This window comes from Chaetodon trifascialis, chromosome 10 (assembly GCF_039877785.1).
Source record: "Chaetodon trifascialis isolate fChaTrf1 chromosome 10, fChaTrf1.hap1, whole genome shotgun sequence".
In the NCBI taxonomy this organism is placed as follows: domain Eukaryota; kingdom Metazoa; phylum Chordata; class Actinopteri; order Chaetodontiformes; family Chaetodontidae; genus Chaetodon; species Chaetodon trifascialis.
In genome coordinates this window covers 8,141,386-8,157,571 of record NC_092065.1, presented here as the reverse complement: position 1 = coordinate 8,157,571, position 16,186 = coordinate 8,141,386, and the positions used below count along the sequence as shown (strand labels likewise).

General features: G+C 40.5%; 2 protein-coding genes across 2 annotated transcripts; both read left to right on the top strand.

Annotated features, from left to right (window-relative positions):
• Positions 1 to 778: 778 nt before the first annotated feature.
• Positions 779 to 1,859, top strand: pthlhb (parathyroid hormone-like hormone b). Its single transcript, XM_070972805.1, has 2 exons — positions 779 to 882; positions 1,469 to 1,859. Exons 1-2 carry the CDS (start codon positions 779 to 781, stop codon positions 1,857 to 1,859), a joined length of 495 nt encoding a protein of 164 aa, XP_070828906.1.
• A 3,405-nt stretch (positions 1,860 to 5,264) lies between these two features.
• LOC139337148 (galanin receptor 2b) lies at positions 5,265 to 6,188 on the top strand. Its single transcript, XM_070971590.1, has one exon. The coding sequence runs from the start codon at positions 5,265 to 5,267 to the stop codon at positions 6,186 to 6,188; it is 924 nt and encodes a 307-aa protein (XP_070827691.1).
• The last annotated feature ends 9,998 nt before the right edge of the window (positions 6,189 to 16,186 follow it).

The window sequence follows — 16,186 nt, the reverse complement described above, 5'->3', positions numbered from 1 at the left end:
GAGGGAGAGAGGCGAGGGTGGGGAGGTTGGGGAGGGTGTTAGGACTGGACTTAATGGGTAGGGGCTAAGGTAGTGCCTGCATCTTCATCCAAAGAGCAGTTTTGACTTTCTCCCTGTGCCTCTCTCAGACAGACTCACACAGGCTCGCTCACAGTGCTGGACTGAAAAACCCTCTCAGCTCTGCTCTCCGGCTCTGGCCACCAGAGAAGATGCTTCGCCGCTGCTCTTTATGAGATTACTGCGAGACTGAGTGGCAGCTCTGCAGCTGATGGGCTGCTGCTGCTGCTCTTTCCATCTTTATCTCTCTTTTAATTGGGACGCTGGGGAGAAATAAATAGCTCAGCACACACTGTTGGGAGGCAAATGAATGGAGCAGACTGACAGGGGATTTCCCCAGGCTGCCTTCACACCAATGGACCTGGACACACGTTTTGAGCTGGCCAAACTCTATTTGGCAGAATAATATTTCTTATTATTTACAGAATTAATTTTTGCTACGAGATCATCTCTTAAGACCTGACCTTTTTGTGGATTTTCACTTTAAACATTCTCACCATGTAAGTCTGAGTTTATTCTTCTCTGGCACAAGTAATGCAGCAAGGGAGATCTCATGTATGCAGGAACAGTGTCATTTTTCAGCTGTCTGCACTGCTACTGACATACACTATTGAATAGTAGGTAAACAATTTAGTATAAATTCATAAAACTAAGTTTTTGCTTGACTAATTGAAGTGACTGATATAATATTTCTTGTGTTCTCCAGATCTTAGGCTCAAGAATGTGCTCTATGGTCATGCTTCATCAGTGGAGTCTGGCTGTGTTCTTGCTGTGCTCGCCAGTGACTCTTGATGGGAAACCAGTTGATGCACTTAGTGGCAGAACGTGAGTTATATTTTATATTTATTATAACCATAGAAAAGTAATTCAACTATGCAGCTTAAACCTTTAAAAATGAAGGACTAGTTAACAATTTGACATAGTGAAGCAACATTTTGAAAATTCCTGTTACTTGATTCAAAACACAGTTTACCTGTACAGATTAAATGAAGGTACAGAAGGTTTTCTCTGTTTTAACTCTCAACTTGCATTCTGGAGCTCATATTAGTGATGGCTCTCAGAAACTTGTTTATGCTGCCACCTACTGTACTGAGGTTTCCTGATGCTTGACCTTAAATTTCAGATGACACCACTTCTGAAACTGCTCCACACATTAACTCAACATGGTGGTGTACCATGAAATTACAAAAAAGAGGTCAAGCAAATATAAGAAAATTGTGAGATTTTATCAGTGCTAAGTCTGATTTAACTGTCTCACTGGTCATTTAGACAACAGATTATTGACAGACTTAAAGACAAGTGAACTTTGTACTGTTCCCCTCTCATTCACATTGCTGTTATAGGATGCTATTAGCTTTAATGCGACCTTCCTTGTTCATCTCTATCCGTCTCTTCATTTTCATGCTTTAAGGAGGAGATCAGTGAGCCATGCCCAGCTGATGCATGACAAGGGTCGCTCCTTGCAGGAGTACAAACGTCGCATGTGGCTGCATGAACTGCTAGAGGAGGTGCACACAGCCGATGAGCGAGCTCCACCTGTGCAGAGCAGAACACAGAGCCAAACCTTCAGTGGGAACGCTCTGCATGAGAAGCCTCCAGGGGCCACCAAGAACCTCCCTGACAGGTTCAGGCTGGACAGAGAGGGCCCTAACCTGCCCCAGGAGACCAACAAGTCTCTGGCTTATAAGGACCAGCCACTAAAAGTGGCCACCAAGAGGAAAAAAAAGGTGAGGTTAGGCCGACGAAGAGAGAGCGACAAGAAGCGGAGACGGGCACGGTCCGTTACAACACAGGAGCCATGAAGGATGCAGTACCCTAGCTAAGAGACTCCCAATAACCTTTATGTGGTACTGCACTAAGACACTGACAGGTTCAACTAGACTGGGATCTGAGAGACTCAACCCGTTGCTGACTCTTCACTTCAGTCACTTCATATTATGGCCCTGGGGTTGTGCTTGTATGATAATATTTTGCTATGTTTGTAATTTCAATCTCATACTTCCTGAAGTTTCATGAACTATCATCATAATCTGGAAAATCTGAAGGCCTCTGTAACCCCGATTTAGATAAAAGCCATGTTTCATGGTGCCATCTCTAACCAGCTGTGTGCACAAGCAGATGACAGGAGGAGCTATTCATTGGCTGAATATAATGTCACTTCACAAAATTGGGAGGCTGAGTGGTCTAAATTTGTTTGGCTCTACATGTGTTGACTATCATGGACTTACAGTTACATGCAAACTGTTCGCTGAGTACATCTGTTGGAACTGTTCTGCCATAATTTATTTCACTTTGAGTGTATTTATTTTGTGAATGTATCACGGTGCTGCTGACTAAATTCCATAATGCACTTTAGTTGTATCCTGTACATGTTCTTATGTGGTTGAGTTTTAATTTGATGTTTCTTTTTGACGGTCCTGCTTTCCTGTCCCACCTTAGATCCCTCATGGACTTGTAACTTATTGGATGCTTCATCAATCCAACTCTCATTGTTTTACATTATAGTTTATTTTTATAGAACAAGCCCGAGACAGCGGCTCTCAGACTCATTTAATGTTCTTTACTTGCACTGAGGGCATACTGTACATGTTTCTAGTTAATCAAACATTAAAAGTGTAGCCATTAGAAATATTCTTGATTCATGGTGTCTCTGTTCACCAAGCGTACGTGGCTCAAATGTGCAACTTATCATTCATGACCGATAGAGCTGAAATGATTCATCGATAGACAGAAAATCAGTCTATTAATCGTAGGTTGATCCTTTAAGTCATTTATTCTAAGTCAAACATTCGTCATTCCAGCCTCTCAAACATGAGGATTTGCATCTATTTATTGTCTTTTGTGATATTAAAGTGGATATATCAGGATTTTGTTTCGTTGGACGAGACAAAACTTTTGAAGACATTTCAAATGTTTTAAATTTCCGGATTGACTAATTGGCTGATTATTTTTCATTAATCGTTTTGTCTATAAAATATCAGAATATAGTGAAAAATGTTTGTCATAATTTCACAGAGCCCAACGTGACATCTTCAGATTGCTTGTTTTGTTCAGCTAACAGTCCAAAACTGAGATATTTGGTATTTGATCACATATTCCATATATTCGATTCACTCATATAAAAATGATTCAAACTGTAAACAGACTATCAAAATAGTCAGCAATTCATTTTTCTTTTGAGTGACTAATTGATTTGTCAACCAATTATTTTAGCTTTATTGTGCATAAAGTAATATTCTACCAGGTAACACATCAAGCAACATGGTCATTTACCCATAAAATCCTGTCTTCCATTGAATCATAAAATCTTGAGTTGATAAGGAGCAGACCTGTGTGCACACTACCTGCCTCTTCGTGAAGAATCAGCGGCTAAACATAGAAAAGGGTAGAATAAGGGCAATGGGGTGATTTGGTGACAATGACAGTTTAATCAGCTATAAGTCTGTGTGCTGAAGTGTCTTTGAGCAAATCACTGAATCCCTTTCAGCTTTTGGGGTGCTGGTTTGTATATCGATCATGACCTCCAACCTTGCTATAGAGGAGGAGCAGGGTGTTTTCTGCTGAGAGAAAATAAGTGTAAGACCTGGGCCAGAGTAGGGTTTTAAATTTTTTAGATAATGACCTTGAAAAACAACAACAACACTGTTCTGGCTGACTTGTCAACATGGGCAGAGCACAACAAAGCTGTTAACGCCCCCCTTGAAAACATGTGGCACTTTTTAACAGCTGCTGACTGCACGCCACAGACGCTGGTAATGGAGGGGTTTGCAAATGCATCAGCATCAGCTATATCCTGTGCTAAGAGCAGCAGTGTACACCGTGGGCCATTAACTGACACAGAGTCATAAATGCTGTGGAAAGCCTGATAAAGGCACCGTCAGGAGCCTGCAGTTCACACCAAAGAAATCAATCAAACAAAGGACAGAGACATTAATATCTCCAGAGAAGGGGAGGAACAGAAGACATAATCAATGAACTGGTCTTTTGTTCTTTGGAGAGTGCTGATTTTTAAATATAATTCATACAGTCCCAAATCCCCAAAAACTATATTGAGAGAAGATTTTAACAGGTCAGGATAGGTCAGTTTGTACAGCGACACAGTTTCCCAAAAAAGTCCAAAAAAGATTGATATTCTGTGGATCAGTTCAATAAGTCCAACGAAGGTTCACCATGTCAAAGTGCAGCTGTTACTAAAATGACGGTAATTAAAAAAACAAAACAAAACAATGATAAAATCTAATAATAATATGAAAACAGGCATATGTAGTACATCACTGGTCTCTCAGCAGCTGGTCTGAGGCCATTTCTCTTTAAGCCCAGTCAACCAGAATCAATTTGACCCAAGTGATGTTTGCCTTTCTTCCCTCCACATTCAGCAATCACACTTTGTAATGAGTCCTGAGAGGCTGCCACCTAACCCTTCCTCAGCCCAGTTCAACAGGATGGACAACAGAAAACGAGAACGCTCCACTTTACATCATGAAGATAGTTCACTCACAAACAAGAGCCTGAAGATACTGCTTTGAGGAAAGACAATGGTGAGCATTTCCAAATGATGGATGGTTGTTGCATGTGACAGCATTTTAAAATGCAATGAATTCTGAAAAGGCAAACACTTCATCACGCTAATTACACTATCAGCTGAAATATACAGCGGTTAAGAGCAGCTGTCAAATGTTAATAAGCACGTGAGCAGATGACCATAGTGCTCCTGGTATGAAAACCTTGTGCCTTTTCTTTTTGGTGATATTGCATCATATATGTATTTTGGCAAAGTTATGATATATGATTATACAGAAATATTTGGCCAAGCTAGAAACAAATTTAACGAACCCTTTCAATAGCAATCACATAAGAAACTAGCAATTATTTTCATTATCTAGTCAATTAATGCTTATTTTCTCAAACCGTCTACAAAATGTAAAAAAAAAAAAAAAAAAAGCCTATTTATGTTTTCCAGGGCCCAGTGTCATATTTAAATGTCTTATTTAACCTAGGGTCAAAAAGCTAAAGATATTAAATATACTACTGTGTATGAGGTAAAAAACCTAACTCCTGAAATGTTGGAATCAACAAAAGTTTGGAAGGGAAGGCTGGAAAAAAGATTGAAACAATTAAATTATAAAAACAGTTGCTGATTAAGTCTGTCAATTGCCTAATCCGGGAAATAATATTTTTTTGAAAGGTGATGTCAAGTCGGTGATAACATGGCTATTCCCAACACTTATGAGCTGATCTTTGCCTGTACCTGCGGAGTGATCCTGTGTATTGGGCTCTGTGCCAACCTGCTGGTCTTCTCTCTGTTTGCCAAGTACAACACCTTACGTAAGAACCGCCTCGACATCCTCCTATTCAGCATGACTCTGGCTGACTTCCTCACCCTGCTGCTCATCCCCTTCACCTTACATTCTGCCGTAAGCCAGACGTGGCCTCTGGGTGACACCTCCTGCAAGGTCTACCAGTTCCTGCTGGCCTTCAGTCTGGCAGCCAGCACCTACTCGCTGTGTGCCGTTTCCATGACTCGCGCCATGATCATCACCAACCCGTACCAGCCACCCACCATGGACCTGGTTATCCTCATGTTTGTCGTGGTCTGGGCCTTCAGCTTCTTCATCAGCCTGCCTCTGCGTATGTTTGCCACCGCGGACAGCGTGGGCCCAAACCTGCCAAACTTAACCTTCTGCCTTCCAACCATTCATGAACACCACTACGAAGTGATCCTAAGCCAGTTTGTACTTTACTACTTTGTTCCAATGCTAGTCATCGCCTTCAACTATGTCCGGCTGGCTCTTTTTCTCCACAAGAGCCCTGTAATGTCGGTGTCCAGTGCCAAGAACACCCGCCGTGCATCTGTCATGGTGTTCTTGGCTGCTGCTACCTTCTCGGTGTGCTGGCTGCCTGGTTATGTGCTGGAGCTATGTTTGTACCTCGGTCTGTATCGCCATGGACAGGCTTGGGAGATGTTTTACTTCATCTGTACTGTGCTGCAGTACCTGCACCCCTGTATTAACCCTGTGCTCTACGTGCTGCTGTCAAAGCGTTATCGCCACAGGAGGGCAGCCTGGCTCTTCAGATGTAACAGGAATAGGGTGCAGCCACAGGTCACCAGTGTCACCACAGACAGCTTTTAAATACAGCTCATCTGTTTAATCACTAAGCAATGAGCTGGTGGCAACCAGGGATACTTTTTTATATGTATTGTTTATAATGTTAATTACTTATGTGAACAATAAGATTGCTAAATGTACAGGTAAGAAGATGAGAAAAATGATAGTGGAGGATTTTCTCAAGACCTTCACCGTTCACTACAAAAAGCAAAAGTAATTGTAAAAATGAAAGCATCTGCAGCTATTTTTCAGAAAACTATGTAATCCTGTTTTATCCCAAACAATTATCCCTTGCTACCACCTTGATGCAATGATGCAGAACTGAAAATAATAATGTCACATTTATAACTGAAAACATAATGAAACCTTCATAATGCTGCAGTTTTTTCAAAATAATTAACAATGAGCTTGAGTACATTTTGGGGCAGCACATTGATTGAAATTCACACTGAACTGAAGTCTTTTTGCTTTGCTGATGCTGCAGATGTTTCTGTTGCTTAGATTTTCTCTTTTGGTCCATTTTTTCATGACAAGAAGCCTTATGAAGCATTTAGTTTAATATTTGTATGTCTCTTGCATACCAGTTTTCAGTTCTTCATTTCATTTCAACTTGGAGGCCAAAATCTGATGCTGGACTGACAGACAACATTTTGATCTCTAGCAAGTGTTATTGCAGGTTTTATGTATTATTCACATTGCTAAACCACTACTACAAAAGTTGATACTGAATTGGTCACATAGATATGCTCCTGCACTGTCCAGGTGATAAATATACAAAGCACAGAGATTGTGGAGGTGATTTTGAAATTTTGAAATTTTTGAAATAGTCCTACTTTTTAATACCTTTTCTGCTACAACAGAACATATCTCCATATGACGTAACACCATCCAGTCAGATAGCATTTAAAAAAACACTAATGGAAGGCACATCACCAACTAACAAAAGCACACACCTGTGTTCACACTTTTTTCTCTAACAGCTATAGGCCTAAAGCTTGGAGTGGGGCATGAGTAAGCATGCAGCAGGTGTTGTAGTTACACAGAAAGCAAAGGGATTGGGAAAGTGAATAACAAGTGTGGCTGAGTTCTGGCGGCTGCTGCAGTAATAGGAGACAACCTGCCCCTCCCTCTGTCAGCTCGCCCCCTGACTTTTGGCCTTCTCTTTAGCGTACAGCAGGGGCAGCTGGCCTGACTCGTACAGACCGTCATCTGTAGACCATCAGCATGTCAGATATGGTGAAGCAATAAAGAACACATGCTCAGGCGCTTCAAGTAAAACTAATGAACATACTTCGGAGCATAGATTGCTCTGCAATCCCTGAATAAAGCAAAATTATTCATAAACAATACAAGCAAAGACGAGTCTCATAACTGCTGCAAACTACTTCTTGAAACAATTTGTCTGCCCCATCTTAAAATTTGTCCAGAAATGAGTTATTGTTCTCATGATCCTTGGCTTTCTTCGTTCCACTGTTTTTCAGTCACCTCATTTGTGCTCTGTAATGTTAATTATCAACTTATTGTCAACAGACTTTTGACTTTTTGAGAGTTCAAGGTGATGTCTTCAAATTGCTAAATTTGTTCAACTAACTGCACAGGACCAAAAGATATTGCTACTTGACTGGCATTTTCCTGCCTTTCAACTGACCAATCGTTTCAGCTCTCCTGGTGACCCACTGTGATGAGGCCACCAGGGGTTGCTTGAGGATGCCAAAACCTCCCTGAAACAGGTGCTTGTGGGTAGTTCCAGTCAGTCAATCCAAATGAAGTTTGACTCAATTGTAGTTGAGCTGCCTTTAAATAATTCAAATAATAAACATTTTTATGTCAGAACTAAGAAAATATGTTTCAATTTTCATTTATTTTAGCGCTGAAAAGGGTAGTCATTTAAACTCACAAAAGTGTACTGGTTTTAGCTTCTCAGGTATGCCAATTTTCTGGTCTTTTTTCAGGCTGTTGGTTCAGATTCGATTGCCATCTGCCTTTCTTCATTGCCTGCGATCCTGTCGCGTTCACTGGGAGGCACTTCCGGCTTCTCACAGAAAATCAATCAGTGTCAGGGGCTCTGTCAGCCTGATCTGGGCCTTCCCTAAGGCTTAAAAACAAGTGTGTTCTGACGTGTGTTTGCTTTATTGACAAGCATCCCCTGCCTATCAACTACAGCCCACCACGGTTGTTGACATTGAGTCCAAAACGAGGCTTCAAAGCTTCAGCTTGTCTACATCCATGTTTTTGTTTTTTCCTATGGTATGTGTCATAATGGGAGCTTATCTAACCTTAACACTGTGAATTAACATTCCCTGAAACGTATAACATGTATGTTTTAGCTTTTGACGAGCTAATATTTTGGTAAGGTTCAGTATTTACTCTGTCTGCTATTTCCTTTTTGACACATCTGCTGGTAATTAATTGATGTGTAATTTGAGTTTCATTCCATCTATTATTCCACTAAAAATAAATAATTCACTTTGCAGAAACTCTGACTCGTCATCCTATCAAATGTTATCAATTGTCTGACTTTTTATTTTGCATTACACTAGTTCTGTTTAAAGTGGAGGGAATTTCAAGGTGGTGGCGAAACATGTTTTATTGTTTCTGATGTGTTCTGGTGATACAGCCTCTTCATGCTTGTACCAAACTGTCAGACGCAAAGTTACCTGTAGTCGAATTAGGATGTTGCTCTGGGGAATTTTATAAAGCTGATGCCTGCCAGCAATACCTTTGAGTCAGGAAAGCCCAACAAACCATATAAATAAAGAGTTTCTATAATGGTTGGAGGGCGCATTTCCAGATCATCTACATTGGAGATGCTGCCAGAAAGAAATTCAATCACCATGTCACTTAAAACTCCCTGCCCTGTGCTTCTACTACATGAAGCAACCTTTCCAGACAGATCTAAATTTATTAAGATGACAGCCACCACACTTTCTTGTTCATCATTATCATGTATCAGATGAGCAAGACTGTGCAATCTAGTCTGTTGCAAGAATGTTGGTACAACTTAATCATGCACTTGCTAAATGCAGCGGGTATACATATTTTTGAGTTTCACATACCTAATGTTGGCTCTACCTTCAAGGTACCGCAGTGTGTGCTGAAAGCTAAAAAGTATGCATTTAGAGAAACTTCTGTATTAACATTATTCCTCTCCTTCTAATAAATGCATTATTTGCGAAAACTGGGCTTTGGAGATTTGAATGTGTGCACCTGACTGTACAAATAAGTGTAACTACATTAGTCTCTGTCTGCAGGGTCCAGGTGTACAGCCTGAGAACAACAGCAAACCACTGCAATATTAATGGCACAAAATATGTTTTTATAGTTTCAACATGCTATTCCTAAGGTCAGTAAAAACCATAAAGTAATGCAATAAATAAATAAAAGTGAAAGCTCCAACTAGCAAGCATCGCCACATACAGCACACTTAAATGGAAGAGGGCACACAAAATGAGAAAAATGGATCCCATGACTGTTATGATATTACATAGTCCTCAGCATAGCATCGCCAAATCTTTGGCAAGTCGGACTCTGTATTTTGTTATTTCATTAAGAACATCATTATCGCAAAAATACCCTGATATCGCCTATACCCCTTGTATAGGACTGCAAATAATTACTATAGTTACAGATTTTTTCAGCTGCAGGTTAACATTTGGAAGCCAGATTGCTGTTTAAACTAAAATGCCCATATCATAAAGGCACATAAAGACACGTGGCATTTTAATGTCTCTCATCCAGCTCATGTAATGTTGGCAAGGCCTCACTTCTCTTCTCAGTCCCCCCCCCCAAAAAATATCCATAAATCCAATCATCACTGCTAGCTTAACGCTAACACTAACATTAGCGTTATAAAAACAGGGTAGCAATACAACATTAGCTGATTTAAAACTTAACTTAACTTGTTTTAAGCAGCTAGTTAACTTACTAAGCCACAGTGCTACGACTTGACATTTTTTACTTCCCAGAGTCAACCGTTAACAGTTTCTCTCGGTGACACAAAGTTTCTAGTTAACTAGCTAGCTTATCTTGGATGCCATCTTCACCTAACAGACTATACATAATTTGCTACCTCTGTACCAGTGCAATACCAAAGTTTACCATTGCAGCCCAGTGGGGTGCTGTTTCACCCAATGAAAAGATCTGCATGGTCCTGTGTATGTGCTAAAGGTTCAAGCTAAGTTTGCTATCAGGTTAACCATTACAAATATAAAACAATAGTTCTACATCACAGCTATATGTCAAATATCTGCCACCTAGTGGCAGAATATTGCTTAATGAAACTTAAACCTTAGTTGCCTAATTAACCAGCATGAAAAACAGTGCAAATACATTTAATTTAGTTTAATGAGATGTTTTTTCTCTCTTTCCATAAGGCCTTAAGTACACAAACACTACGACTGGGTGAGCTGCGCTGAATATACGGTCATATGCACAACATTAATAATACTACAGCATCCATATTGGCCTTTACATACAAGTGTTTTTCCTTACAAATCTGCCTTTCGCAAAGAAATTATGAAGGAACATTCATTATAAAATGTATGCAAGGGCAATGTACAGTATAGGCTAATTCAATTTTGTGAATTCCTAAGAGACCACATTCTTGACACACTCCACGAGTTAAGCAATGCGCATAGCTGACAGAAAATAGTTGTGGCTACACACTGTAAGATCAGAGGGCTCGAGCCATGAGCTAATCATTCCATGTGCCATATAGGCAAGTGTTGAAGGAGTGTTGCCTGTTTATTTATAGGAGTCTCTAAGGTTCCACAGCAGAGGGTTGCTTTTTGAGCTGGATTCAATTACAGCTCTGGTGAAAGCTGAAAATACAACATCTACACAGACACAAACATGAGTATAAATTCTTAATATAAATCTGTAGGCCCGTTTTTTTGTACTGTATTTACAGTGGTTGAAGCACAAGATGGTGATGTCCTCTCCAGAGAAATATAGCTTGCAAATGCAATATTTAACACATTAAGGCTACATTTGGAATATTCACATGTGGTTCTTATTTCTTTTCTTTGCATGTTGGCTGAAATGTAGGGAATTCACAGAAGATAACTTCTGCGTGCAAATGGATAATGGATTTAGAAAAGTAATGAATATATAGCAACTATGGCAACAGAAGCACCCTTCATAATCACTTCAACTCAGCACAGGCTGTCATCATCCCAACACTAGTTAATTAGTGACTGTAGGAGAAAGCCACAATCCTGTGTGCTCAAACACATAACGTCATTTTAAAATGTTTAGTTAGAGACGCAGTGGAAACACAACAAAAATAAAAACAGCCATTGAGAATGAATAAACAAAAATAATTCCAAACAGGGAGGGAAATCAGCCACCATGCTTTGAATTGGCCTAGTTTATGAGCACAAGGAAGTAATGAAAAATTTATTAGTGAGCAGACTCAAGTTAGAGGATTTCAAGGAAGCTATGGATTGAGAAATGCTATCACACACATGGCAACAACTTGCAGTCCAGATGGTCAGCATCAGCCTCGGCCTGACCTAGTATCACGGTTCAGCAGTCTGTTTACGTTGTACAGCTCACTGTAACATGCAGGAACATGGCAGGTGAGGTGCAAAGGAGGAAAATGTTTGAGTTAACACTGAGTAAACCTCTGCGCTTCTGAACAAGCGAGGCCTTGTCAGTGCCAGTGTAAATATGGTTCTACCTATAAAGAAAATAAGCAGAAAAAGGGAAACCTGCACTCACCTCAAATGATTCTTGAAATTATTTGTACAGGCAGAATGTTTTGGGTTTTTCTGATGATTTGCCTGTAGAGTCGTCAGCAGCTTGCCAAGAAAAGAAAACAGTCAGGTTGTTTAGTAGAGCAGTGGAAATCTATTGAATATGCCAGTAGAGGAGGAGTTATTGTTTGTGACACAGATGAAATTGGAACTTATCAACACTTCTCAGCTGGTGCATGTGTAAAAATCACCATGTTGTTGTGGTCTGGATAGGTTTTAGGTGAATCTGGGTCTCTTAAACTGAACAGTTTTCATCCGGCAGGGCCAACCCTTTCTTAATGCCATTTTTGTTTATCTTTCTGACCATAGCTCGGATCAGTGTCAAGGACCCAGTCATCAAAGTACTGACCCAAAGCCGCATGAAGGAGAAGGGATTGACTGATGTTTATTTCATAGAATCAGTTAATTTAGCTAGATTTTGATTAATTAACCAATTCATCGATGTTTTGTCAAATCTACACTCCAAACCGCAGAGACATTCAGTTAACAGAAAATCTGAAATTTTTGCCTGATAAATGACAATTAGCAATTAATTAATGGGTGTCGCAGTGATTGCAGATTGATTTTCTGCAATCTCCTAATCAATTTATCATCTGGATGTTTCAGCTGTAGAAGGGATATTTTAGATATATTAAAACGTGTGATTGTTAAATGTTGTGTGAAAAATGTTCTGGTTGAGGCTCAACTTACACACCTGAACTGATATACTGACAAAACTCAACAGAAGCTCAGTCAACCTGCTGGTGGGTGTGCAATCAAATGCCAGGAGAGTAGAATCATATAAACATTACCAATAAAAAACAAACTTCGAGACCTTTGAAGTCATCCTTGATTAACAACCCATGTGTGGTTCTCCTGTGAACTGATCCCCCTGCAGTTGCCCCCCGCTTGGATTTTGGACGACACTGTCTACTAAAAAAGGGAAAGGCTTGATCAAGGAGTGAAATGATCATCTGAGGTAGGCGTGGGTCGGGACATGCAGAGGTAATTCCAAGGAACCGTGCCCTCCGGATCTGAGGTATCCAGTTTCATCTCTCGCCGCATGCCTGGTTACCTATCAGCGAAAACATGAACATCAACTTCAGATGACAGCAGGCTAAAATTGGTGGCTATCAAAACCAAGGAACTGGCAAGGAGCGTGGCCGGGGTGTCCACTTTCGAGAGTGGAAGCCCTGGGTTCAAACACCTCAGGGTAAGGCAACTGTGTGCTCCACTCACTTGCAGAGATGGTAATGGGGATGGCGTAAACAACTTAGGCTTTACAGGCAAACATTTTCTCACTATTAATTAGATACAGCTGCACACAATCCTCACGTCACAGCCACATACCTGCTGTATATGGCTGATGAGGGAACACTTAAATGTATGCACAATCCATACAAAGTTCACCCTACAGTACAAGATTTCTGATTTCTGTTAAGATGTATTCATTGTCATTGTATTACTGATGCAGCATGGCCATTGTGATAACCTCATATTGTGAGGTCATTAATTGTCATTTAACCTGAAAATTAGTAAATCACTGTGATTTTTTCCATCTCCCTCCTAAGTTTGGCTTTCAGCAAAATGCTGAGTGATCCTTTATTTTAAAAGTCTATAGACTTAAGGTAAAGGATCTTGAATCAGAAGCCTGACAGATATAGCTCTCCCTTTATAGACTCATTCCAGTGTCTGAGACGCTGTCATCACCGGCCCTACAGAGCATACGACAGACTGGGTCAAATGCCCCCTATTTCATTTCTAGCAGAGTGGCTGGAAGTGGAACGATGTAATCCGAAGGAGCTGTTGACTAGCAGAGCTGACCTCCTAAAAACTCCCCTTTCAATTTATAACACACTCTCACACACACAAACATGATATGCACATGTGTTCATTCACCAATCGTGCTAATGGCAGTGCCGGATACACACTTACAGAAATACACACACACACACACACACACACACACACACACACACACACACACACACACACACACACACACACACACACACACACACACACACACACACTTTGTAAATACTTGGCCCTGGGTTCAGGAGGAGGAAAGCCAAGGGGAGTCACTGACACAAGTTGCTACTGTGGTTACCTCACGTCTATAATGACTTAGTAAGTAGCCTCATTCTGTCTATCTTTAGTCAAAGATGAGCTTCAGAAGATGAGGTGCAATTTATCAAAATGTCAATACACACTGGCTCTTTTTAAAGAAATCAAATCACTGTGTTTCAGAATATCTGAGCATTCATAAAATGATGCATTATGAGGACATTTTCCATTATATAATTACTTGTAATATTGACATCATGTTTATGATGAAGTCAACTCATTTTTCAGTCATAATGGAAATTTTTAATGATTTTAATGATTGGTTAAAGTATATTTCATCATATTGTCACAATTGTTAAATCATAACGGTATAAATGTCAGTCCAGATCACTGGTTTTCTCATCGATTCAAAGCAATTTATTTATTTTTTGAAGAGGAATGATGAGAAAGCAGATGTTTTCTTGGTGCGAGTGAATCCACAGTATCTTGTTACCATGGGGGTCTCCTGCATTCATAGGTCGTGCCATTAATAACGATGGGAGGTTCCTCGCTGTCAGCATTCATGCACCCCGCAGGCGTTGTGGCAGGTCTCCCCCAGGCTATTGCTCATTACATGCAGTCACTGTTAAGTATTCCCATGCACGTATCTGTCTACATATCAAAATGTATGGCTCTTAATAGGAGGCACAACTGCAAGGCCACCACAAACACGCATGGCAACAGAGTGTACAGTATGCATTACTCTGCTGTTATTATATAAACAAGAGATCATATAAATAATGTGCTCGTATAAGACTTTGGATCTCAAAAAGGTGAGAGGAAAATAATGAACTTTGAAAAACGATAAATAAAGGTGACACATGGAGGTTATTGCAGATGTTGACAGATCAGGGAATTTTTTTTTTTGGTCTGTCTGATGTATAAGAGCCGCGTGTCCATTCCTCACCTTGTTTGTTATTGTTTGTTTCCTTGGATATAGTCAAGGCCTGACACCTTGGTGTGACCCAGACAGTCATTTGGTGCACGCTATATGCTAACACATTAACAGCAGGCGGCACCGTGTCCTGACATTTGACTCTGAAATCCAAGCCTTTGTTCAGTAATGGAAAGGACAAAAAAAAAATGTGCCCCTCTGGGAACCCGTGCTTGTTAACCTAACTGCAAAACACCTCTGACAGAAAAGTTTGTGATGGCATGTTATACCCACCAAAGACTGCCCGCATCTATGTAATAATGCAGAGCGTCCAGGTTGGTTTTAGTAACACTGATTAGCACCACTGTGCTATTATTGTTGCACTCCTGTGTCTATGACTGCAGGGATACAGCTTTATGAAGGCAATGAAAGTGGAAAAAACACTGAGCTATAAATAGATCACAATGCTGCAGTGCACATACTGTATAACTTCACTCTGTACCACCAGGCCCCATCTTTTAATCTTTTAATCATTCAATCTTCAAGAGTAATAGACTCATTAAGCTCTAGCATGAAAGAAAGTGGATTTTGAACTTGTGTTGGATGAAACACTCAGATTTATCCTGACTGCAGAGGATTTGCAAGGTCTGATAAGGAGTTAATAAGAGTGGAGGTGGGCTTCCTGGAGCTGTTTATTTTTTACACCTCAGTCTATCTCAGTGACCCCGAGGCTCGGTCACTTGTCTTCTGGCAGTTCATGTTTTCCAAGCTGTACAATTGAGCCCTTCAAGTTCTATGAACGGTGAATATTATTTTGGCTGAGGCTTCCTGAAGACGCTATCCTCCCTGGCTACTCAAGTGTCAGTGAAGCCAGCAGTTTCCACTGGCCGGGTCCAAGAGGGCCCCTGGTTATACGAGGCTCTGTGCTTCAAGGCATTCAGCTTATTTCGTCTTATTTATTTCAAGTCACACTGGCCTATGTGGCTGCAGAAAAATAAAACTCACTGCACTTAACAAGCTGGATGTATTTGTCACCTTCGTCTGTACTCCTGGTTTCCAAAACTGTAGACACGGGCCGGGTCCTGGAGGATCCCCTTGTGACAAGAATAGCACCATGATTTCATGAATGAGGGACCTGCAGGATGAGAGACTCCATTTCTGAGTCGAGTCTGGATCTGGCAAACATACTGGACCTTTCTCCAAACAAAACAACTCTGGGGACTGCGATGATGGGTATTTTTAGAGAGATAAATTAAAATTAAAAAGATTAAACTATTAAGGCTATGCCCTTTGCTTGGAAACCACTG